The sequence below is a fragment of the Pseudorasbora parva genome, chromosome 12 (genome assembly GCF_024679245.1).
Source record: "Pseudorasbora parva isolate DD20220531a chromosome 12, ASM2467924v1, whole genome shotgun sequence".
Taxonomy (NCBI): Eukaryota; Metazoa; Chordata; class Actinopteri; order Cypriniformes; family Gobionidae; genus Pseudorasbora; species Pseudorasbora parva.
Genome location: NC_090183.1, coordinates 18,699,518 through 18,724,722, shown reverse-complemented (window position 1 = coordinate 18,724,722; position 25,205 = coordinate 18,699,518). Strand labels below are relative to the sequence as shown.

The 25,205-nt window shown below is 42.3% G+C and overlaps 1 protein-coding gene across 1 annotated transcript in view; it reads right to left on the bottom strand.

Annotated features, from left to right (window-relative positions):
- Positions 1–482: 482 nt before the first annotated feature.
- cygb2 (cytoglobin 2) overlaps positions 483–25,205 on the bottom strand; it is a 110,821-nt gene continuing 86,098 nt past the window's right edge. Inside the window, exon 3 of the mRNA XM_067459415.1 lies at positions 483–1,341. Coding sequence (XP_067315516.1) covers positions 1,177–1,341 — 165 coding nt within the window. The 3' untranslated portion in view covers positions 483–1,176. The remainder of the gene's footprint in view (positions 1,342–25,205) is intronic.

The window sequence follows — 25,205 nt, the reverse complement described above, 5'->3', positions numbered from 1 at the left end:
TTAGCCTGTAGGAGAGAGAGAGAGAGAGAGAGAGAGAGAGAGAGAGAGAGAGAGAGAGAGAGAGAGAGAGAGAGAGAGAGAGAGAACGTGCGTGCGTGCGTGCTTGGGAAATATATAATTAATAGGCAGAGCATAATCCCCAAAAAAACAGGTTTTCAAAAGTTTGCAGTCAGTTTTAATACATAACATATTATACAACTGGACCATTGTTTGTGTATTATTTGTGGATGTGTGTGATTCAAGGGAAACCTGACACAGCCTGTCGCACAGAGACAGGCTCACTGCCAGCAGGTGGAATTAGCTAGATAATGAAAAACTGTCATAGTAATACAAAAAGAGAGAAACAGAGAGAAACTGTAAGAGCGAAGACAAAGAGGAGGTGGTGGAAAAAAAGAATATGTGTGTATTATTGTGTACCACTATTTTGATGGTGAGTGAGCTTGTGAGTGTCTGAGAGTGCACTAGAATGCACATGTTTTTTTATCTATCTTTTTGATCAGCATAAAATATAATATAATAATGAAATGTGTGTTTTGTGTAGAAAAGATGGAGTTAATGCATAACACAATTTTGATCTCTGGGGTCTGATACAGCATTAGAATGCAGATCTGAGAATATTGGGTCATATCTTGGCAATGAGAACTTTTAAATACTTCTCTGATATATTGTACCTATATTATGTGAGAAGCAATACAAATTCTAAATCAATTAAGAATAAAATTAAGCTCAATACACTTGAGTAAAGTACTAAAATGTTGAGATTTGTGTGGTTTTCAGTTTGGAGTAAGAGTGAAGAACTCTTGATAAAGTTGAAACAATAACATTGGGCTGTAGTAGGTTTAGTGATTCAGAGCAAAATTACAATGAATTGTGTTGTATTCAAATGTGATTTATGATATACATTGAAACTCAAGATACTAGCCCTAAAAGACACACAAACACATTACACTACACAGCAGAGACAACATCTTTGAGGTCGGAGTTATATATACTAAAATAATATGTATAAAATAAGGTGAAAGAGAATGACACATGTTAAAAACATTATAGATTTCAGCCTCATTTCTTTCCGATTCTATTAAATTGTTTCACTTTATATTTCAGTCCTTTAGCTAGCCGACCTGATGGTTCACAACTAATGTTCATCGGTAGAGGGAACAAATGCTCCAGGCCAACTCAGACCGCTGAGCTGGAGAGTTTGACCCACCCCACCTCAGTATAGGCCCCCGTGATATGCCAGTACAATGCTGCCATCAGTTTGGTCCAGGATGTCTGCACCTCTGGGGTAAAGCATTCTCCAAAATCCTCTGCAAGTATCTCCAGAATAACCCCACTCAAGATCTGTTGTGAAAAGAAATAAAATATTTTTATTTGGACTGAAAGAGAGCACAGAGAGATCATTGATTGATTTATTAAGGAATGTAGCTTTCCCCTGGCTTACAGTGCATATTGGTATAGGTAAAAGTGTTTATTAATAGAACATAGTGTCTTTATGTTTTCATTCATGACCCTGGATGAAGTGATTTAGTGGTTTATCTTTAGAAACTTTTTTTCTGCCTGGATTTGGCCTAGCCAAACCGAAAAACTTCCTATACAGACATACAGTGGTCTTCAAAATGTTGGTGTCATTTTACAGGAAACCCTTTAAAGTTACATAAAACACTGCCAAAAGTGATAAACATGTAAGTATGTGTTGTCTAAGCTGGGTTATAACAGCTTAGACAACACATACTTACATGTTTATCACTTTTAGCAGTTTATATGTAACTTCAAAGGGTTTCCTAAAAAATGACACCAAAATGTTGAACTTAGACTACTGTATGTATGGGAAGCTTTTCAATTTGGGTAGGGCAAATCCATGCGGAAATGGTACCAGAGTAATTTAGTGTAAATACATTACTTTCTAAAACAAATGCCAAAGTGATGCATATCTCCAGAAAGTAGAGACTCTAAGCTTTAAAATGGTACCACATATGACATAGCTCCTCCAGAGAAATTTAAAACTGAAAGTATATACATGACGATGTCATTCTGGATCCTGTACATATTTACCCCTGGTAAATATGATCAAATATGGCTGTAAAAAATAATCTGCATTGTTTATCCTTTTGATCTTTTATTAAAACAATTCACAAAAATTCTACCTTTCATTTAAGTAAAATAATTAAAAATGAGGGGTTAAATAACATTATGAAAAAAATGCTTATCTCTAAAACACATTGGCCACAATTGTTGGTACCCCTAGAATTTTAAAAGAGTAAAATATCTCTGAAGTATATTTACATTAATATTTACATTTTTTAGCACACCAGGGGCCTGTACCATGAAGCTGGTTTAGCTGGCTAGCCTGATTTGTTTAAGCTTAGTTTGTGCCAATCCTGGGTTTTAGGTACCATTAAAGTGGTTTTGCTTTTAGCTGTGTTCATCGCCATAGTAACTTACGCTCCACAGCTAACCTGCTCCAGGGCAGGTTATGTTCTTGATTAGAGATCTCAAACTGAAATTGGGCCAATCAGCTGTGAGTAAAGTCACACATCTCTGATGCAATAAAGTCACTCCCCCTGTTTCTGCTCCAAATTAAAGGTCACTTTAGCAAATGGTTTTTAAAGACTAAAGCGTCTGGCTTTTAACAATGCTTATTTATAAAAATTATAATTTTGAATGATTGAGATATAATTTATGTAATTATTATACCCTTAATCAATTACACATTTATCATTTTAGTTAATCAATCATTAATAGGCACTTTGTTAAAAAAAAGTTTTATATTAAAATAGCCTACATAAAGTCATATAAATGAGCTTTAGAATGAATAAATAAAACTATTAAAAAAGCTTACTGAGCTTAAATGTTCAATTTTCTCTTTATTAACTAAACTAACTTTATAACTTTTACTTGCATTGACGTATACTATTTTTTCTTAAAGTTGTTCTCTTTCGTAGACAGCTTTTCTTCTTGCTGTGTATTTTTTTGTTTGTTTTAATTCTTAATATTTTTCAGTCATGTAATATTCTGCAGAAGAGAGAAATTAATCTCACTGCTTGTCTCGCGAGAAGTGAATCTCATTTCCACAGCGTGTGATTGGCTGTTCACTGCTGATGTCACAGCTAAACTCCTGAACTCAGGATCAAAGTCTGAGTTGACAGAGCAAGCTGATGATTAGCATCATGGGACCAACAAAGCCTTAATACAAAGGTTTGGTTTTGTCAACTCAAAACTAATCCTGTAACCCGGAGTTTGTTAAACTACCATCATGGTACAGGCCCCAGGGGCCTGTACCATGAAGCTGGTTTAGCTGGCTAGCCTGATTTGTTTAAGCTTAGTTTGTGTCAATCCTGGGTTTTAGGTACCATTAAAGTGGTTTTGCTTTTAGCTGCGTTCCATGGTAACTTAGGTTCCACAGCTAACCTGCTTCAGCAGGTTATGTTCTGGATAAGAGATCTCAAACTGAAATTGGGCCAATCAGCTGTGAGTAAAGTGACACACCTCTGATGCAATAAAGTCACTCCCCCTGTTTCTGCTCCAAATTAAAGGTCACTACATAGCAAATGTTTTTTAAAGACTAAAGTGTCTGGCTTTTTTAACAATGCTTATTTATAAAAAAAATAATTTTGAATGATTTAGATATAATTTATGTAATTATTATACCCTTAATCAATTACACATTTATCATTTTAGTTAATCAATCATCAATAGGCACTGTGTTAAAAGTAATAAAAATAGCCTACATAAAGTCATATAAATAAGCTTTCAAATCAATAAATAAAACTTTTTTTTTTTAAAGAAGCTTACTGAGCTTACATGTTCAATTTTCTCTATATCAAGTAAACTAACTTCATAACTTTTACTTGCATTGACATATACTATTTTTTTCTTTAAATTGTCCTCTTTCATAAACAGCTTTTCTTCTTGCTGTGTATTTTTTTTATTCTTAATATTTTTCAATCATATAATATTCTGCAGAAGAGAGAAATTAATCTCACTGCTTGTCTCGCGAGAAGTGAATCTCAGTTCCACAGCGTGTGATTGGCTGTTCACTACTGATGTCACAGCTAAACTCCTGAACTCAGGATCAAAGCCTGAGTTGACAGAGCAAGCTGATGATCAGCATCATGGGACCAACAAAGCCTTAATACAATGGTTTGGTTTTGTCAACTCAAAACTAATCCTGTAACCCTGAGTTTGTTAAACTGCCATCATGGTACAAGCCCCAGGGTGACAAGGAACATGTAATTGTCCAGCTATGATGTGTTGTTTCACAGGAGTATAAATATAAGGAGGCATAAAAGCCTAATTCCCTTAATCATTTATCACAATGAGTGAAGCCAAAGAATATAGTTCTGATGTGCAGCAAAAGATTGTTGAGCTTCACAAAATAGAAAGCGGCTTTAGGAAAATAGCTAAAGCATTGAAAATCATTATTTCCATTTCCACCATCAGGGCAATAATTAAGAAGCTCCATTTAACTAAAGATGCTACAAATCTGCCTAAAAGAGGACAAGTGTGTATATTGTCCTAATGCATGGTGAGGAGGAACGTTTGAGTGCACAACGACTCTCCAAGGATCACAGATGGAGAATCGTAGAGATTAGTTGAGTCTTGGGGTCAAAGAGCCTAAAAAATATATTTAAACAACCCCTACATCACCACATGTTATTTGGGAGGGATTCAAGAAAAATCCTCCTCGCTCATTCAGAAACAAACTTCAGAATATTCAGTGGTCAGACACGACTGGAAGTCAAATGAGACCTGGTTCTGTGGTAATTTTCCCTAATTTTTGATGGATTAAGGTGTTGGAGTCTATATATATATATACTAATGCATCTCAGATGAAAAATGTGTGACTCCAACACCCTAATCCATCGAAAATACATTGAATCAAATCCTTTGTCTACATCTAAACTCACCATCTCTTAAAGGGCAAAATGTAATGGTATCCAGAGAATGCTTTAGACCACAACAAATACATATATTTTGATGTTGCATTTCATTTGCTATATGAATTGAAAATTATCCAAAGCCTAAAAAAGTATATAATTTCATTGCACATTAAAGAAAATGCATGTTCTTAAAGCAAACATTTCTTGAGAACCTGATGTAGAGCCCAGGTCCAGACTGTAATGAATGGGAGCAGAAAGGATCAGCCTGACACATACCACACATGCATGGCGTTGCATTTATCCATGTGGGATATTCTTTCCTTTTTACCTAGTAGCTGAGCCAGCCCCTTGCTCATGTTATTTCCGAGGCAGGGAGTTCAGGTCAGCCCAGGATGCTGAAAGATAGCCACTGTGGCATGAATATTTAGTTTGTCAGTACCGACATAACCCAGAGTGTACTGACTGAAAGGGACCATCTCGGTTATGTATGTAACCCTCTTTCCTAGCCTAGAAATCTAGACACACCCTAGCGGCAGCAAATTTAATTTGCCCGCAAGTGTCGTCTAGGCACTCAATACCATTCTGAGCTGTGTTCCTCAAAATCTGGACGGCCCAATCACATCATGTATAGAGTCGGCGGGCGGGGCCATAATGACGACGGCCGAGTTGCGTTTGCGTGCTTCTAGTAAACACAGAAACTGGCGAACGGCGGTCTTTCGAATCAGCTCTGACCGCGACTCTGGAAGACTTGCAGTTAAGCTTTTCTCTGAGAAAAGAACAAAGAACGGCACTGAAGTCATTCTTAAAAAGGGAAGATGTGTTCGGAGTTTAGCCGACCGGATACGGCGAATGTTTAATCTATCAGCGAGCTCTGTTTAACCTTCGTTGCTCTGGTTGGTGTAGCGCTATCCTATCGCGTGCAGAGGGAGTTTGAAAGACAACCGTTTATCCCGCCCCTCGGATTGAGATTGTCTATGGTGAGTTTCCAGACCAAACATCTTGATGTGGGTCTGGCTTGTCAGGCTACCTCTTTCCCTGAAGGAAGAAAACGGAGGCGTTAGGTCCCCATGCCACATCCACTGTACCGTTGGTACGGCTGGGGTGCTCAGCCTTGGCTCCTCAGCAGGTAAACATAAATGCGAGACTGCAATTTTATACCCTTTTATACTCACGCAGTGGGGCGGAGTTGTATTATGCAAATTCCGTAGACCCATGGCAATTTCATGCCATTGGATCATTAGGGCCCAAGCCCTGAAAGGGCGCAGAGCCCTATTGTTCTTCTAAGGACAATTTAGTTTTTTCGACTATTTGGGCACTTTCGGGGCCCTTATCATGCTCGAAAACTCTTGAAACTTTGCACACACATCGGAATCTGCGGCCATCAGGGCCGGACCAAAGCTGGTACCCGGGCGTGGCAGGGGGGCTTGACAGAGCCCCCTTAATTGGGGTCTGAAAACTTGGTTCATATATAAAACACACTTGCACATAGATGTATGAAACTCGGTACACATATAGATCTTATCGGGCCAAACAACATTCATGCTCTAAGTTATGCGTCAGCCCAACAGGAAGTGAGCTATTATGGGTTGTTCAGAAAACGCATGCTCTGAAATTGAACAAAATCCTCCTAGACGATTCACCCGATCAGCATCAAACTCGGTCAGCATGAAGTCAAGACACTGAGGATGCTAAATTGCAAGCAGATTTTTTACATCTCAAACGGCTTGGCCGTGGCGAGGAGACAATTTATGGCGAGAAAAAGGAAACAGGAAGTGTGATATAAATTTTGTATACATTGACTGATTTGGATGAAACTTCAGCTGTGTGTTCGTTGTAACATCACACAGATGTGACTATTGGAAGTCAAAGTTATAGTGCCACCAACTGGCAGCAGGAAGTGTGTCACTTTCAAAATGTTTTGAAATCACCATCTTATTTTTACCCGATTTACTTCAAACTTCATCAGTACAATGTCAAAACAAAGCAGATATAAAGCTGGTAAGCACTTCTTGATATTGTAAATACTGTTGCCACGGCAACACATCAACTGCTTTTAAGACTCTTAAAATGCTTCAAATTACATGAAACTTGACACACACATCAGACATGCTGTCCAGTAGATATGGGCAAAGACTTAAAAATGGGCATGGTGGAGAAGCTCAGTAGTGCCATGTTTTGACAAAAGTAATGCAATCTTTTGTCAAAAGTATGTGTGTGTGTGTGGGGGGGGGGGGGGTAGTTTAATCTTCAGTCACCAAACTCTGTATATATATTGTTCTCTTTGAGCCAGACAACTTTCTAATTTACAGTCATTAGCTGTCAATATAATAACCAGCAGGAAGTCAGATATTTAGGGCTTGAAGTGTGAGGACCTTATTTTAATTACTCAGTCCATCATTCTTCTTCTCCCAAATGAATTACATTTTTGAGGGCCTAAACACACATGAAAACTCATGAAACTTTGCACACGCATCAGAAGTGAAAATATACATCTGATATGGGTTTCAGAATTAGTTGATGTTTCGCCATGACACAGGAAGTTGTTGTAACTCAGGCATACAATGTCCGATCTGCCTCAAACTTCACATGTTTGACAAGAGTCCTGGCCTGAAGACATCTACATGCCAATATTCAGTCAAAGTTATAGTGCCATAATCTGGCAGCAGGATGTGTGTCTTACTTTCACCCGATTTACTTCAAACTTCATCAGTATAATGTGAAAACATGACAGATATAGACATACGAATGGATTCCTGATATTTTATATACTGTTGCTATGGCAAAGTGTCAAAGTTTAATTATCTTTTTGGGTGTTTTTGAGACTTAGCATGCTTGAAATTACATGAGTGTGTGTGCCTGCGTGTGTGTGTGTGTGTGCGTGTGTGTGTGTTTATTTTCTGTACACAGGCTTTACAGAAGGTCATTTGCTGTGTTTGAAAAGACACATATGTCACCGGCTTCGGCCCGTCATCGCTGCTTGCAGCTTTAATTTTAATTGAGATTGAAAGGATGCTGGCTTCAAGGTGAAACCACCATTTCATCAGTATTGATGTAACGTCTCTGTTCCCTTCCTCCGAGTTACAAAAAATGCATATTGTGTTGTTGTATGGTGATATTTTTTCAAATGTTTCTTAAAAAAATCTATGATATTTGTCCACTGGAACGATCACTTTAAATTGAAAATGTTTTACATAAAGCAATTATATTTCAAACAGATGAAATTAGACATACAGGCCTGCCCCTAATAAAAGCCTGCTTCAAATAAAAGCCGGTTCCCATCGGCAGTTCAGGTAAATAAAGGCCCCGGTCTTTATTTGAGGAATTATGGTAAGTACACTTTTTGAGTATCTTTACTTTACTGGAGTATTATTTTTTCTGGAAACTTATGACTTTAACTTCACAACATTTCAAAGACAAATATCATACTTTTTACTCCAAATTTTTTTTATCAAGGTCCTCAAAGTCAAAAGCCGTTTCTGTAGCGGCTTTTAAAGTCAGTGGATGATTTTTTTCTTCTTTAAAAGATGTATGGGTTTTTGCAAAAATACTTTCTGGAATCACTCTTTTAGGGTCACATGAAGGTCAATGATTTCCCAGCATTTTTTGAAAACTGATTCAAAGTTTATAGCAAAAATGGAAGAAGTCGGATGTCAAAATCCTAATTTTGTTGAGTATTCACATAGACAAAGTGTTTATGTCTTAAATGAAGGTAAACAGTTGGGGGAATATCAGATGTCAGTATATTGGATCCGTGCATTTAGCCTTAAAATGACAGCAGCTTTGTAACATTTATAAGTTATATTACCATTTAAATTAGTTTGTTAGTCATATGCTAGTATGTCAGATGGAGCATCACTGACTGGCTTAAACCATGAAGGCATAGTGTGCATTTATACAAAAATAAAATAATGCGTTGACATAAAAAAGGAAGTTTACTTTTAATACTTAAGTACTTTTGAAAACAAATTGTAACAGAGTAATATTTGACCAGTAGTACTTTTACTTTTACTCAAGTAATGAAGTTGTGTACTTTTTCCACCTCTGCCCAATGCAGTGGTTAAGGACAGTTGACATAAGGTTGTTGACACCAGAATTGGATATGTACCCTTTTTCTACAGTCTGCAGGACCCATTGTGACACAATTGAAGATCTATAAAGGAACCAGCCTCTCAAGACTAGACTCTGGTGTTCTTTGAGTAGTCAGCTTGGTGCCCTGAAACAAACTGGCAGGGAACAACCCATCCGATTCAGCACCCAAAGATGACTTTCTTGAAAATGGACAGGAAAGCCAGGACAACATACTTCAGCTTCCGATAACACCAGAGCAACAGCCCCTCTCACCGGACATGTCATTCCTCGCTACAGCATCCCAGCATCTGGGCTTCTCAGAGAAAATGGAGGAACTGATTTTTGTTGAAACTAGACTATCACAATCGATTGCTGCGAGCCCCCAGATATCAACCAAAAAGCGTTGAGCCCCACAACCACCAAAGCCTGTGGGCCCAGCTCCCCCTCCTCCTGTGAGATTTCTTCGGTCACAACGCCCGGGCCCACACCCTCCTCCATCTGTTGTAGGTGAACCAAAAACAACTGATTCCAGCTCTCAGTGATGTGTTTTGGGTCCCCGCTATGATAACAGTAACTTTATCAAATGTTTACAAAACAAGTGGGAACCCAGTGTGCCTGTCTCTTTCTCCATCTCTGTTCTGTTACGTGAAAGAAAGTCTAAGGCCTTGTCAGGACGTTTAACAAACCAATATAATCTGCTGCCTGTCACTTGTCAAACTAAGACTAATGTGGGTGAAAAAATTAATACACTTTTAGCACTTTTAAAAAATCTCTTCACTTAAGAAAAAATCATTTCTAGTAAGCGACTTAAAGGGGGGGTGAAACACTCAGTTTCAGTCAATCTCATGTCAATCTTGAGTACCTATAGAGTAGTATTGCATCCTTCATATCTCCGAAAAGTCTTTAGTTTTATCATATTTATAAAAGAAATATAGGCTGTACCGAGTCTTTCCGGAAAAAAACGAGCGGCTGGAGGCATATCGTGTGGGCGGAGCTAAAGAATGACAAGCGCGCAAAGCGGTGACGTCCTCAAGCGTGGAGGAACCCATCGCTATGTCAGCTAATACAGATAATGATCCAGAATCAAATCTGAGGGAGAAATAAATTGAACAGGAGAAACGGCAACATCAGGACGTCCGTCTCTGTGGTATGTAAGTTACTGTATTTAATGGCCTCTCCACATTTCTGTGTCTTTACTCGCAGTGTATGAGGACATGATTCGGTTTATGGACTATTGTATGCGACTAGACCTTAGAAGTAGCAAGCAAAACGGTTTTGCACGTCAGAATACTGTAACGTTATACAGAACAACAATGGAGTAACCGTTAGAGCATTTGAATGACGAAGCACGCGATCGTGTCGTTTACTGATGTTTACTCATGCGTCCGTAGCCGACAGCACAGACATTTGAAGCAGTTTAAGTTAACTCACCGGCTGCTTCCAAAGCAGGACCTTTATCGCTGGGACTGCTCCGTCAAAAACACACTTCTTTGGTCTGATTTGGTGAAGTTCTGTGACAGCAGTGGCGTGTAAATCCATTTTGAGACGGAACTGAAACGATGTTGTGAAGCTTCCCGTCATTTCTGCGTTCAAATTTGGTTCAAATGCAGCGCTGCCTTCCCGGAATGCTGTGCTGAAGCGTTGAAGTCGCTCGACGTCACCCATAGGAATAAAGTGGAGCACGGCGCGCCACATAAGTGTTCACGGACGACTGGATCTGCACCTGAGAGACTGTTTACAGCGTGCTCTAGTCACGCGCGCGCGCAACCTACCGGGAGAAGAGCCCGTACGGCCCATACAAGGACCTTCCGCTCTTTTTAACGTCAAGTAGACCCATACTCGAAAAAAACTCTCCGAAACTTGTGAGAAACCGGAAGGAGTATTTTTGACACAGAAATACTCCATCAAACGCCCAACATTAGTTTTTGAAACTTTGTCTATGTTTAGGATGGGAATCCAAGTCTTTAACAGTGTAAAAAGCTCAGTATGCATGAAACAGCATTTCACCCCCCCTTTAATAACCACAAACAACCTCGATTTTTTGCTTCTAAATGAAACGTGGTTAGAAGAAAACTGTAGCGCAACAGTCCTAAATGAAGCAGCCCCTCCTAACTTTACTTTTATGAGTGTTTGCAGAGCAGTTAGAAGAGGTGGGGGTGTTGCTGCTCTTTTTAAAACTGTCTTTCAATGTAAGCAAGTGTCATTTGGTGAATATTTGTCTCTAGAATATCTGGGTATTGTGTTAAAAGGTGCTCCACGCATCCTGCTTATCATTGTTTACAGGCCTCCAAAGTACTCTCCAGCCTTTATTAAGGAATTTACAGAACTGTTATCAATAATTCCTCCGAGTTTGACTGTTTTGCTATTGCTGGGGATTTTAACATTCACATAGACAATGCTGAATCCAGTACAACAAAAGAGCTCATGACTGTTCTTAACACTTTTGATTTGACACAGCATGTAAATGGACTCACACACAATCGTGGACACACTCTAGATTTACTTATCAGTAATGGTCTAAACATTTCATCGATTGTTATTAAGGATGTGGCACTGTCTGATCATTTCTTTATTTTCTTTGACATATCAATCTCTCCTGCCATTGAAGCTAGATCTGTCTGTCAAAAAGAGATGCTTAAATGAGAAAACGGCTCGGGTTATGTATATAACCCTTGTTCCCTGAGAGGGAACGAGCACTGCGTCGGAACGACGAAATGGGGATGCTCCCTAAGCATCAGCGGCTCTGAAGTCTGAATAGAAACTAGACCAATCCGATTGGCGTGCGTGATGACGTCATTGTGACGGCGTACCCGGAAGTATAAAAGGGGAGCCGGCGCATAATGGCGGCAGTTTTTTGCTCTGAAGCATGCGCTCCAGGCGTGCCGAGGTGTGGCGGCGCGACGCAGTGCTCGTTCCCTCTCAGGGAACAAGGGTTATATACATAACCCGAGCCGTTCCCTTTATCGAGGGAACTTCACACTGCGTCGGAACGACGAAATGGGGATGAGTACCCACTAGGCCACACCGAGGGTAGCGCCTGCCCTAGTGTGAAGCCGGAGACCGGGCACAGCTAGGACTGGAGCACCCTAGCGCCAGGCGTCGCAGGGAGATCTAGGCTGTAAAACCTGATAAAAGTGTGCGGGGTGGCCCACCCAGCCGCCTCACAGATATCCTGTAAGGGGACCCCAGAAAGGAGGGCCACTGAAGAGGCCATGCCTCTGGTGGAATGAGCCCTCACGGCCAAGGGTGAAGGCAAAATGCGCACCCGATAGGCCATGGTTATTGCCTGGACAATCCAATTACTGATCGTCTGAGTAGAAGCAGGCAACCCTTTCTTAGGTGAACCGAAGCACACTAACAGCTGCTGAGATCTTCTCCATTGTGCAGACTTCTCCAAATAAACTCTAAGTGCCCGAACCGGGCAGAGTAAGTGAAGTCTCCCTTCTTCCGCCGTTACATGAGGCGGAGGATGAAATGCCTGTAGAACCAGTGACCTGACCACCCTTGATGGGACCTTAGGTACGTAACCCGGCCTAGGATGTAAAATAGCCTTTACTCCACCCGGGGCAAACTCCAGGCAAGTTGGCGTTACCGCCAAGGCCTGGAGATCTCCCACTCTCCTAAGAGAGGTAATAGCGAGGAGAAAAGCTACTTTAAAGGTCAGGTGTTTTGGTTCCGCCAGCTCCAATGGTTCGAAGGGGGCCTCAGCCAAACCTCCGAGAACCACTGCCAAGTCCCAAGTAGGAACTCTGGACTGAGCCACAGGCCTCATCCTCCGAGCCCCACAGAGGAACTGTACAACCAGCTGGTGCCTACCCAAAGGCCCATCACCCAGAGGTGTGTGGAAAGCCGCAATGGCAGCCACGTACACCTTGAGTGTGGACGGGGTCAGACCCGCGGAGAAACGATCTTGGAGAAACTCCAGCACTGAAGCCACCGGGCAGTTAACTGGGTCCACCTCACGTTCCCCGCACCAAGTGGAAAAGACATTCCACTTGAGGCTGTACAGTCTCCTGGTAGATGGAGCCCTGGAGCTGAGTAAGGTCTCTACCACCCCTGCCGACAGGCCAGCCTCTAGGTACCTGGCCCCATCAGGGGCCAGACCCAAAGGTTCCAAATCTCCGGACGGGGGTGAAATATCGTGCCCGCCGCCTGAGACAGGAGATCCCTCCTCAGAGGAATCTGCCATGGTTGACCTGCCAACAGAGCTATGATATCCGAGAACCAAACTCGGGTCGGCCAACGGGGCGCCACTAGAAGTAGGCTGACCCCTTGTTGACGGACCCTCTCCAGGACTCCCGGGAGCAGAGCGATCGGGGGAAAGGCGTACAGACGGGCTCTCGAGGCTGGCGTCGGATGTTACACGAGGCTCGTCCCCAACCCCCTGAAGCGGCTGACCGGCAGGGAGAAGCTGGGAACGAGTCTCTATGTGCGGACCAAGAACTGTCCCACCGCAGGTCTTTCCAGAGGCGGATGGGACAGCGTGCGTTCGGAGGAAATCGATGTGGCCCGAAGCGTCATAGACGGCGGGATTACCACACTGATTTCCCCAGGGCGCCCCGAAGAGAACAACCTCGGTTGTCTCTTCGTGGGGGGGACCGCCCTTAGAAGCCCTGCCGTGGCTAGGACTTCTTCCCGGCAGCCTTCCGCGCCTGAAGGACGTTCCTTAGATCGCCCTTAGGAGCGGTTGGCTGCTGGTGAGAGCGCCGCTTCTGTTGCCAAGCTCCCGGAGGAGGGGCTCTAGAGGCGACGCTCTCTTTTTGCATCTGCCGATGCGAGGAGCTGGCAGACGGCTGAGGCTGCCCGCTAGGGCCAGCCTTTCCTGATTTAGAGCGGCGAGGGAGAAATTGCTGGAAGGCCGCTGACTGCTTCTTCGCCTCCTGGTGTCTGGAGACCACGGCGTTAACCGCGTCCCCAAACAAACCAGAAGGCGAGATCGGGGAATCAAGGAGAAACGATCTATCTTTCTCCTTTATCCCCGACAAATTCAGCCAGAGATGTCTCTCCACAGTTACCATTCCAGCTAAGGAGCGGCCAATGGCACGGGCCGTCTCCTTGGTAATGCGGAGAGACAAATCTGCGGCCTTCCGCAGCTCTAAAATGTCCTCCGGAGAGGGACCTTCCCCCTTGTCTAGCTCCTTCAGGAGGTCGGCCTGGTAGGCCTGCAGAATGGAAAGTGTGTGCAGGGAACTACCAGCCCGACCAGCCGCCATATAAGCCTTGCCCACCAAAGCCGAGGTGTCACGACATGGCTTGGTGGGCAGCACCGGAGCTTTCAGGGACGATGCCGATTCGGGCGAAAGATAGCTCGCGAGAGCATCTTCCACCCGCGGCATCGCCCCATAGCCCGCCTCGCGTGCCCCCAGAACATTGGAATAATCCAACACTGGGGGATTGGACACACGCGAGGAGTAGGGCTTCTTCCACGATCTGCACACCTCGGCGTGCAGATCTGGGAAGAAAGGTAAGCCCCGGCGCGGTGTTTGGACCCGGTGCGAAAGACACCGGTCGTCCAGCCTGCTGGGTGGCTGGACTTCCTGCGTTTCTTGTGGCCAATCGATCTTTAATTTGGCCACCGCCCGGGTCAACACCTCAACCAGCTCCTCATGGGCGGGTGGATGAAACGTGCAGAGTCCCGCTTCATCCCCCGCCTCGATGCCCGCGCCCTCCGGCTCCTCAGAACCGGAGAGAACGAGCATCTGACCCTCCACCCTGGGGGAAGATGCCGCAGAGCGGGCTTCCACACGGGGAGGAAGATCATCGGAACTGTCAGAGGAGGATTGGGAAGGTGCCGCAGCAGTCCCAAAACCCTCTGACAAATCCCGCTGTGAGCCCCATGATCTGCGACGCCGAGCCGCCTCAGCGACCGCGGGTCCAGAACCACGGGGCTCACGAGGCTGGCCGGCCTCATCGAACACGGCCAGCCGAGAGCGGAGCAGCCTGAGTGTCAGCCGCTCGCAATGCTCACAGACGGCTCCCTCGAGAGCCGCCCGAGCGTGCTGAGCACCCAGGCACTGCACACAAAGCATGTGTGTGTCCGAGCCCGAGATGTAGCGAGGGCAAGGATGCACACACTGCTTGTTCTCTCTTTCCATACTTTCTTTCACACTTTTTAAACTAATCACCCACACAACTCAATCACAACTGGACAGAACAACAGTAAATAGACAGACAATGTAACAGAGAGCGCCTGCTGAAGAGCAAAGACTGCCGCCATTATGCGCCGGCTCCCCTTTTATACTTCCGGGTACGCCGTCACAATGACGTCATCACGCACGCCAATCGGATTGGTCTAGTTTCTATTCAGACTTCAGAGCCGCTGATGCTTAGGGAGCATCCCCATTTCGTCGTTCCGACGCAGTGTGAAGTTCCCTCGATAAAGGGAACTAATGTGCGGTTTATGAAGGCTTTATCTCTAACACCAAGCATATCTGCAGACTCTGTTGATTTTCTCCTTGACTCCTTTAACTCAAAAGTTAAGAGTGTAATTGATGATATTGCTACTCTGAAAGTCAGGAAAAAGAGTGGCAAACAAAATGCACCATGGAGAAACTCAACAGTAGTTCAAATAATGAAAAGACAATGCAGAAAATCTGAACGAAAGTGGCGGAAGACAAAACTTGTAGTCCATTATAACATCTATAAAGAGAGCCTTCATGCTTTGAATGTTGAACTAGGCAAAGCTAGACAGACCTTCTTTTCAAATATTATAAACAGAAAAATGAACAACACACACACTCTTTTTGCTACTGTAGACAGACTAACAAACCCCCCGAGTCACATTCCAAGAGAAATGCTCTCAAACAGTAAATGCAGTGAGTTTGCTTCCTTCTTCTCAGAGAAAATCAAAAATATCAGAAAGGCAATCTGCACACCCTTGAGTTGCTCTGGGGTCAGACAGATCAGACCAAAACCTCTGAAATTTATGTCTGATTTCGAAACAATTGACGGTAAAATTTTAGAAGACACAGTACAGCATCTTAAAACATCAACATGCGCCCTTGACGCACTCCCCACTTCTTTTTTTCAAAAGTGTGTTTAACTGTTTAGAAGCAGATCTCCTAGAAGTGGTGAACTCCTCACTTCTCTATGGGACTTTTCCAACCGCCCTTAAGACTGCAATAGTTAAGCCTCTTCTAAAAAAGAGAAATCTGGAGAACTCCATATTGAGCAACTACAGACCAATCAACTGAACAAATTCATCAAACTCAAACAAATTCTTTGACAATTTTCAATCTGGTTTCCGATCGCATCACAGCACAGCGCTCATAAAGATTGTAAATGATATTCACTTAAATACTGATACAGGTAAAACATCAATTCTGGTTCTACTCGACCTCAGTGGTGCAATCGACACTGTTGACCACAACCCAGCCAACATTGCCATGTGGGCACCATGTGGGTTTTTGATGGGCTGTCACTTGGACCCTGCATGGGCAACCCAAGTGGGGCCCGTATCATTTTGTTCCATCGGCTCCACATGGGCCCCATGTGTGTTAGCCCACAGGGGCACATGATGGGTCCATAGTGGGCTCTAAGTGGGGCCCATTTGTGTGTTCATTATAGGGCCAACATGGGTACCATATGGGTTCTAATAAATGGGGCCAATGTGGGCCACATACAGAACCCTTATGGGGCCTAAATGGGTTGATGACGGTCTCTTGATGGGCTCATACTGGGCCCATATGGGTAACCCAGGTAGCACCCATTTGGGGCCTACATGTGTCTGCCCATATGGGTTGATGACGGGATCCAGATGGGTGTTATGTAGGGCTCTTATGGGCCACAATGGGTATATAGATGGGCTACCATATTTTCTGTTTGAGGTATCTTATAGTAAACCCCTAAATACAAACATTACATGTAATCCACTAACTACACTAAAATGTTAAAAGTATTCAATGAACATAAACCAGTAGTTCATGCTTTAGTTTATTATGCAAGGTTTATTTGGAATAATTGGCAAATGACTACATTTACAACTTTATAATACAAAAGTATCAAAAGTACAGTCTAAAATAATGTATTTCACAAACAAATAAAAGAAAAACAGTGCAGCTCCTCACTCCTCTGTCACCACTCTCCAAACAACCCTTTGAAAAAGACCAAACAAATTAATCAACCATTGAGCCACCTTTTGGTACCCCACTTCAGACAAAAACAGATGGCAAAGAAACGACACACGCTCACTGCAAAATAATTCAGAGTTATGGTGAAGAATTAAGTGTGAAACCATCAGAAACCCTTTAGTCTCCAGCAGCACAATTTTCCAGAGCTGCAACCTACCTGGAGTCTCCAGAAGTGAAGGTGTCAGGATCTCAGAGACTTCAGTTAGCTAAAGAATCCTAAAAAATACCCCACTTAATAAGAATCACAAGCAGATGTGTTGTAAAATACATGGTTATGGTTATGGTTGCAAACCTGTCTTGGAGTATCACCAGCCCTGCAAATGTTGTATGTCTCACTATATCTGACACACCCATTTCAGGTTTTTCAGTCTAATGAGCTCATGAGTTGAATCAGGTGTGATAGATGTGGGAGCCGTTATATAATTAATTATAAAGCGAAGATCGTGGTGTAACCTACTAATAATGACTCAGTATCACCAAATCCTTCTGAAGGCATTACACATTATTTGTAACAGTATTCTAAAGTGTTACTATATTTGGTATCTTTTGTGCATTTGTTATTTGAATTAGCACTTAATAAAAAAGGGAAAAAGCACAGACAGCTGAGTGAGGAGATGGATTAAGCTCCTCAGATCTCATTGCTCAGTGGAAACTTGTTGTTCTGTGACAACATAAACATTTATTAAAGATACTTAAAATGAAACATTTGAGAATGGAAATATTTCACTCAATGTGCACACTTTTTGAATAAAAGCTAAAATGGTCCATGTATGGCGCTTTTCTGTGATCACAAAATTAACTTTTTTATTGTCTTTTTTCTCTGTATCCACGGGCTCTTGATGCCTGTTACCACTGAATGGCATCATATTTGGTAAAATTGCATTTGTGCTGGCCTTTTTAGATTTTGAATAGATTGAAGTCACATTGAGTTTAAGTGTCAAAATAACAATACAAATTATTTCAAGGGTGATATTTGTGTGCTATCTATCCAATCAACCTTTGGAATTGACTGCGTTTGCTCTTGTCTTGACTGTGAATGAATTAGACCACTGAGTTGTCCATTTTCAACCCATGTACTCATTTCCCATTAGTGAACCAGCTAGGTCCCACATAGGAAGAACTACATTTATTAATATAGAAAAAATCTCAAAGTTCTACAGACTTAAAACAATCAACAAAATTAAAAATAAAAAAAAATTAAAAAAAATGGAAAAATTAAGAAGTTATATATAAACTTATGAAATACTTAAAATGCAATAAATGTAATCAGTTGTTAGGGTTAGGCTGTTACCCATAATTGTACAAAAAACAAAACCAACTGCAAACAATAAAACGTTACAATTCTAAATACAGCCCAAATGTGGCCCAAATAGGACCCTCAAATAAACAATAATGGGCAACCTAATTGGGCCCCACAACTTTATCCAAGATGGGGCCCACATTCAGCCCATCAAACTGCCCACCCTGAGCCCATGCCCAGATGACGCCCATGTAGCCCAGCTAAACCCCATGTGGGGCCCACATGGACATGTTGGCTGGGAACATACTTCTTGACAGGCTGGAAAACTGGGTCGGGCTTTCTGGGATGATCCTCAAATGGTTCAGGTCATACTTAGAAGGGAGAGGTTATTATGTGAGTATAGGTGACCATAAGTCTAAGTGGACATCCATGACATGCGGAGTCCCACAAGGGTCAATTCTTGCACCACTCCTGTTTAACCTGTATATGCTGCCACTGAGCCAAATAATGAAAAATAACAATATTGCTTACCACAGTTATGCTGACGACACCCAGCTCTACGCACTATCACCTAATGACTACAGCCCTATTGACTCGCTGTGCAAATGCATTGATGAAGTTAACAACTGGATATGCCAAAACTCTCTTCATTTAAACAAAGGCAAAACTGAAATCACTACATTTGGAAACAAAGATGAAATTCTCAAGATGAACGCATATCTTGAGGCGAAAGGTCTGATACCAAAAAATCAAGTCAGGAATCTTGGAGTGATTTTGGAGTCAGACCTGAGTTTCAGTAGTCATGTCAAAGCAATAACTAAATCAGCATTCTATCATCTGAAAAATATTGCAAGAATTAGATGCTTTGTTTCCAGGCAAGACTTAGTTTAACTGGTTCATGCTTTCATCACCAGCAGGGTGGACTATTGTAATGGCCTTCTCACCGGCCTTCCCAAAAAGACCATTAGACAGCTGCAGCTCATACAGAATGCTGCTGCCAGGATTCTGAGCAGAACCAGAAAATATGACCATATCACACCAGTCCTCAGGTCTTTACACTGGCTTCCAGTTACATCTAGGATCGATTTTAAAGTACTACTACTTGTTTATAAATCACTCAATGAGTTAGGACCTAAATACATTGCAGATATGCTGATTAAATACAAACCCAACAGATCACTCAGATCAGCAGGATCAAGTCAGTTAGAAATACCTAGAGTTCACTCAAAGCAAGGAGAGTCTGCCTTTAGCTATTATGCCAGCCGTAGTTGGAACCAGCTTCCCGAACAGATCAGATGTGCTCCAACAGTAGCCACATTCAAATCCAGACTGAAAACACATCTGTTTAGCTGTGCATTTACTGAATGAGCACTGTACGTCCGACTGATTGCACCTTATCTATGCATAATTTTTTTTTAATCCTTTTTATAACTGTTTTAGTTTACCTTTGTTCTTTTCTTTGGTTATCATCATTTTATTAATTCTCTTTATGTAAAGCACTTTGAATTGCCATTGTGTATGAAATGTGCTATATAAATAAACTTGCCTTGGCTATTTCCCTCCTCAGAGGATGCGAGCATTCCGACAATGTAACATTGAGGGACTGACTTAAATGGACTGATGCAGTGTTGTCTTGTGCCTGCTGGAACTCTTGTGTTCACTGGAAACCATTGTGCCCAGAAGAATAGAGGCATCAGGACTTCTCTTTGGCTGAGGCCTTCTTCACAAGAACAATGGTCCTCAGATCCATCTTATGCTTCAGAGGCTTCAGCTTAGAATACCGTCCTGGTCCCCAAACCTTTTGAGGGGGATCATGGGAAGTGGTACTCTACCCTGTACAAGGAGGTTAATGGCTGCTGCCACCCAGCAGCAACAGAGTACAGTGAGGGAGATATTCCAGAGGCCGTATCCACAAAACATTTTATCTTCCCACAAAGAGTTCTCCTAAATGGCAGTAAAAGTTCTTAGTTATGAGCAACTTTTACTAAGGAATAGAGAGAGATGTCTTAAGCTAAGAGTAAGGGCGGGGTTGACCTCGTTGCTATGGATGATGTCATCACGCTTACTATGCCCACAGTGATTGGCTGATAGGGGACCGGTCTCTGTCAGTGATTTAATTATATAAATATTTAGTTGAATGAGGTTTCATGTTGCCCTGTTTAAATGAAGATTAAAATAAAAATGTTGCTATATTCAAATAAAGATTTTAAAAAGTAGGCTAAGTGTCACTAATTAAACTAGTATATGTTCAGTTAATGTTCAGACTCTAACATGTCTGCATTTCAAGAGATTGGAAAATTCAAGATATATAGACACAGCCGAGAGCCGACTCACCTAAGTTAGTTACCTCCACGGTTTTCTGAATCCCTCCACCACCTCATTCCTCACTCTCGGTCTGTGATACAGGGCAGAACTCTGGGATTGGGCTAAATTCCCAGCTTGCGGAGCCCTCAATCGATTCAGACAGCATGTCAAATACGCTTATCTTGTTTTACTTTATTCAATCATTTGTAAGTGTGAACTTGTAAAAACAACTACATGACATTATTTAATTTTTTTAATTAATGATACATTAACTGTCACTATTTCCTCAATATTTTATAGTGTCTTTGGGAGGATTGCAGCAGCAGCCATTAAGATTGTTTTGTGATTTGGTCTTAGTGACTTAGGAGTCCTCTTGACTACTCCTAGCGTTTTGTGGATTAAGAAGCTAGTTTTAGTGCTAAAATGCTTTGTGAAATACTCTTAGAGCAAAAAATGTAGGAGTCCTAAAATTAGGACTGACATGCTCATTATTTTTATGATTTTCAATTTAGGAGCTACTTTTAGCCTTAAGATGTTTTGTTAATACAGCCCCAGAACTCTTAGCAGATCTGCCTGCTACCGTATATGCCTTACCCACCATATATGGCTCTACCCACCAGTAGTCTGTTCTGCCTTTGGCATCGCCCCATACCCATGTTTTTTCAGCCCCTTTATAATTACATATTTTTAACTGAGAACAGAAAAATCAAGCTGAAAAGGGGTTTAATACATGATCTCAAAATTCATTGTGAAGATCGGGAAAGAATGGAAGGCTTGGAGGTTGTCATTTTGACGAGAGAAAATGCTTGTCTAATTTTCTTTTTTGGCCGAGTGCCCTGTCCCTCTGCCGGCCATTTGATGTTTACATTGCCACAACTTATAACCTCCTGTAACCAAGTTATAACCTCCACAAGCTCCTGATACACATGGGATTGAGAAAGCCAATCTTACATTTTCCACCAACTCGATGCTCGGCACATCCACCTCCCCAGAGCTAGACAGCTGCAGCATCGTATTATACCATTTAATTGCTCTAAATTAAATACAGCCAAAGATCAACCAGACAGGTTAACTCGGTCTGGATGAAAGGCTGAACTAATACTTGAATCTAACTTCTCAAAGTCAGTTAAGTTTTTATCATTTAATTTCTCAAAATTAAATCCAGCCAAAGTTCAACCAGACAAGTCCATACAATCTGAAGCAAAGTTAACTGAAAGCTAAATACATTACAATAGGTTCAATATACAATACAATAATCATAAATTCATAGCTTGCAACCCTTTAAGTTTATGTACTCATAATCGATGCATTGCCTCGGCAAAGGCGAGATCCAAGCCACTATATTCTTTATTAATTAAGACTTTTTCCCTTAGCAGAGGTAAAACTCCCGATAGTGCATTCTTGTACACGCCAGGAAATTTTATGAATGAACACAGCCATCTTCCACTTTTTTTTTTAGAGCTGACAATGCATACTCCTTATTCGAAAGGATTGCAAATCCTCAATTTCCTGCATCGATGATCAGCACATCTACAGCCTTAGAGCTAGATTGCTGAAGCACTGAGCTCTCTGTCAGGGTGGAAGGAACCTCAGTGCAGACTTCCGAAACCAAAGAGAAAGTGCTCGATGTCGTGGATGAAGGTGGAGAAAAGGCAGAGCCCGTCTCTAACACATCCACAACATCCATTTGAGCTCACGGGCAGAAACGTGAGCCTGATCAATCTCTTCAAAGAGTGACAGGCAGGAGCAGAGAGTGCAGAAATCTCTCGTAATGTCCTACATGCTCAGCTCCCAAACAAACCATGCACAAATCGTGTTTATCCTCACCCTTAAAGTAGAGAGGGCAGGAAGGAACACACAATTTAGGTTCCTTGAAAGGTTACTTAAGGTTTGTAACAGCTAAAGTTAAAACATGTCTATCGTAGAGTGTCTTACTCAGTAGTGTTAAATGAGTGAATCTTACCCAGGCAGCATGGTGTAACAGGCCTGTTCTAGATGGGGATAGAACATGGGTCTCTAGTGTTCAAAGGCTCTGGGTTTACTGACTGAGCTAAGTCCCCAGTTAATGAATCCAAGGGCAGAGGTGGCAAAAGCAAGGAGTCGTTGATCTTCAAACAAAGAAAATCTTTACTGAAGAAAATTGCAACAAACAAAGTAAGCCTGGCTTCCAAAAAACGTTTGCGGCCGACAACGGGTAGCATAAGCTCAAGACTGAACAAAACAGCATGTCACAAAGCCACTTAAATAGGTCAAAACACAGGTGCCACATATCAGGCATAATGAGTGGTAGTGTTTAGTAGGAGTCTGGTGAGAGGCGCCACCTGCCGACCAGGAGGAAAATAACAGTCCAGTGATGAGTTCTCACACATGGTAACATTGATACAATATTGAGTTTTTATCCAAACCATAATTTTAGTTGAGATTGACATTTCAATGTATAAAGTATGTTGGATCAGCACTGAAACTTTGATGAAAGTCAACAGCACACATGGGTGGAGATAGTGAGCACATTTACATGCACACCAGCAAGCTGATAACTCACAAACATCAGCTTATTGAAATAACCAGTTTTCCACGTTTACATGCAAACCAGTAAACTGACAACGCAAGTAAACCGTGTTTACATGACTTTATTAATAAACTGGGTTATTTCCTTGTAGTGACGTCAAAAATAATAATGTCTGTGTCTGACTCGGAGTATTCCAAATGTTACGTCAGTTGTGATGTTAAATAAAGCATGCAACATGTCAGCGGGAGATTTTTGGCTCATATTATCCCTCATGCAGTTACAGTTGCAGGGGTTTGACTTAACCTCTTCTACTTCTGCTGCTGCATGAGATGAGAACACATTTTTACAATTTTCTGGGTCATAAAAAAGTCTGCGTTTGTGATGTGTCCTTATTTCATGCAAAACACTAGCTTGCTCTGTCTGGATGCATTTAAATCTGGTCTAAATTTGCATTTTCTGTCATTTCATGCCTTTATGTGTGAGCAGGAGGATTTTGTAGTCAATCCGTGATGAAACAGTGAGTGTAGAATGGGAGTTATGTTATCATATTTACGGACTCTCATAAGGACTGTGGCAGCGCTGTTCTGGATGTATTGTAGCTTTTGGATATTTCTGCCAGAAATCCCACTGAAAAGTCCATTGCAGTAGTCCCGCCTGGTGTAGATAAAGGCATGAACGAGTTTCTCTGCATCTGGAAGGGTTAGAAGGGGACGAATTTTGGAGATGTTTCGAAGTTGGTGGAAGGAGGTTTTAAAAATGTGTTTAATGTGGTCATTAAAGGTCAGCTATGGGTCAAACCAAACCCCTGGGTTTGTGACTGAGGAGAAGAAAGTGATGACCTTGCCATCAAAGATGAGTTGGGATATGGGAGAGGTGTGGATCTGATGAGGGGTGCCAACCACTAGTGCTTCAGTTTTACTGGAGTCCTGTCAGAAAGCTAGGACTGAAACCACTGCAGTGCTGCTCCCGACAGTTCAACTGTGTTGTGGAGGCGATCCAGGAGGATGGTATGGTCTACGGTGTCAAATGCCGCTGTTAGGTCGAGGACAATGAGCAGTGGTGGTGATCCTGAATCAGCTGTCATAAGAAGGTCATTTGTCACCCTGAGCAGAGCTGTTTTGGTGCTGTGGGCTGAGCGAAAGCCTGATTGAAAAACGTAAAAGGTTGTTGTGTTTTAGATGGTTGTGGAGCTGAGAGGCGGCTTCCTTCTCTAGAACCTTTGACAGAAAGGTGAGGTTGGAGATCAGTCTGTAATTTGCCAGGACCTCCGGGTCTAGGGTTGGCTTCTTGAGTATTGGACGGATGAATAAGAATTACCAGGTAGCTACTGGTAGAGGTGTTAGTGAGGCCAGCAGGGGGAGCTCACCCTGTGGTCTGTGTGGGTCCTAACACCCCAGTAATAGTGATGGCGACACTGTACAGTTAAAGAGCACCGTCTTTCTGATGAGACGTTAAACCAAGGTCCTGACTCTCTGTGGTCATTAAAAATCCCAGGATGTCCTTCGATAAAAAGTAGGGGTGTAACCCTGGCATCCTGGCCAAATTTGCCCATTGGCCCCTGTCCATCATGGCCTCCTAATAATCCCCATATAATGATTGGCTTAATCACTCTGTCTCCTTTCCACCAATCAGCTGGTGTGTGGTGAGCGTTCTGGCACAATATGGCTGCTGTCGCATCATCCAGGTGGGTGCTGCCCATTGGTGGTGGTTGAGGAGATTCCCCCTTCTATGTAAAGCGCTTTGAGTGCCTAGAAAAGTGCTATATAAATGTAATGAATTATTATTATTATTATTATTATTATTATTATTATTATTATTATTATTATTATGACAGCTTTGAGGGTAAAAGGGACAAAACCAGTTTTGAGAGAAAGATTAACTGGGTGATGATTGGGCTGACAATGAACAAATTACTTGAGCAGAACAGCTGGGATGGGATTCAAGGTGCAAGTGGACGGCTTCATTTTTTGATGGTTTCCTCAACGTGGCTCTGCTGAACCTCAGTGAAGTGTGAAAGGAATGGCAATCTCCGAGTGGTTGGATGATAGGGGAGACAGAGGAAGAGCCAGATATTG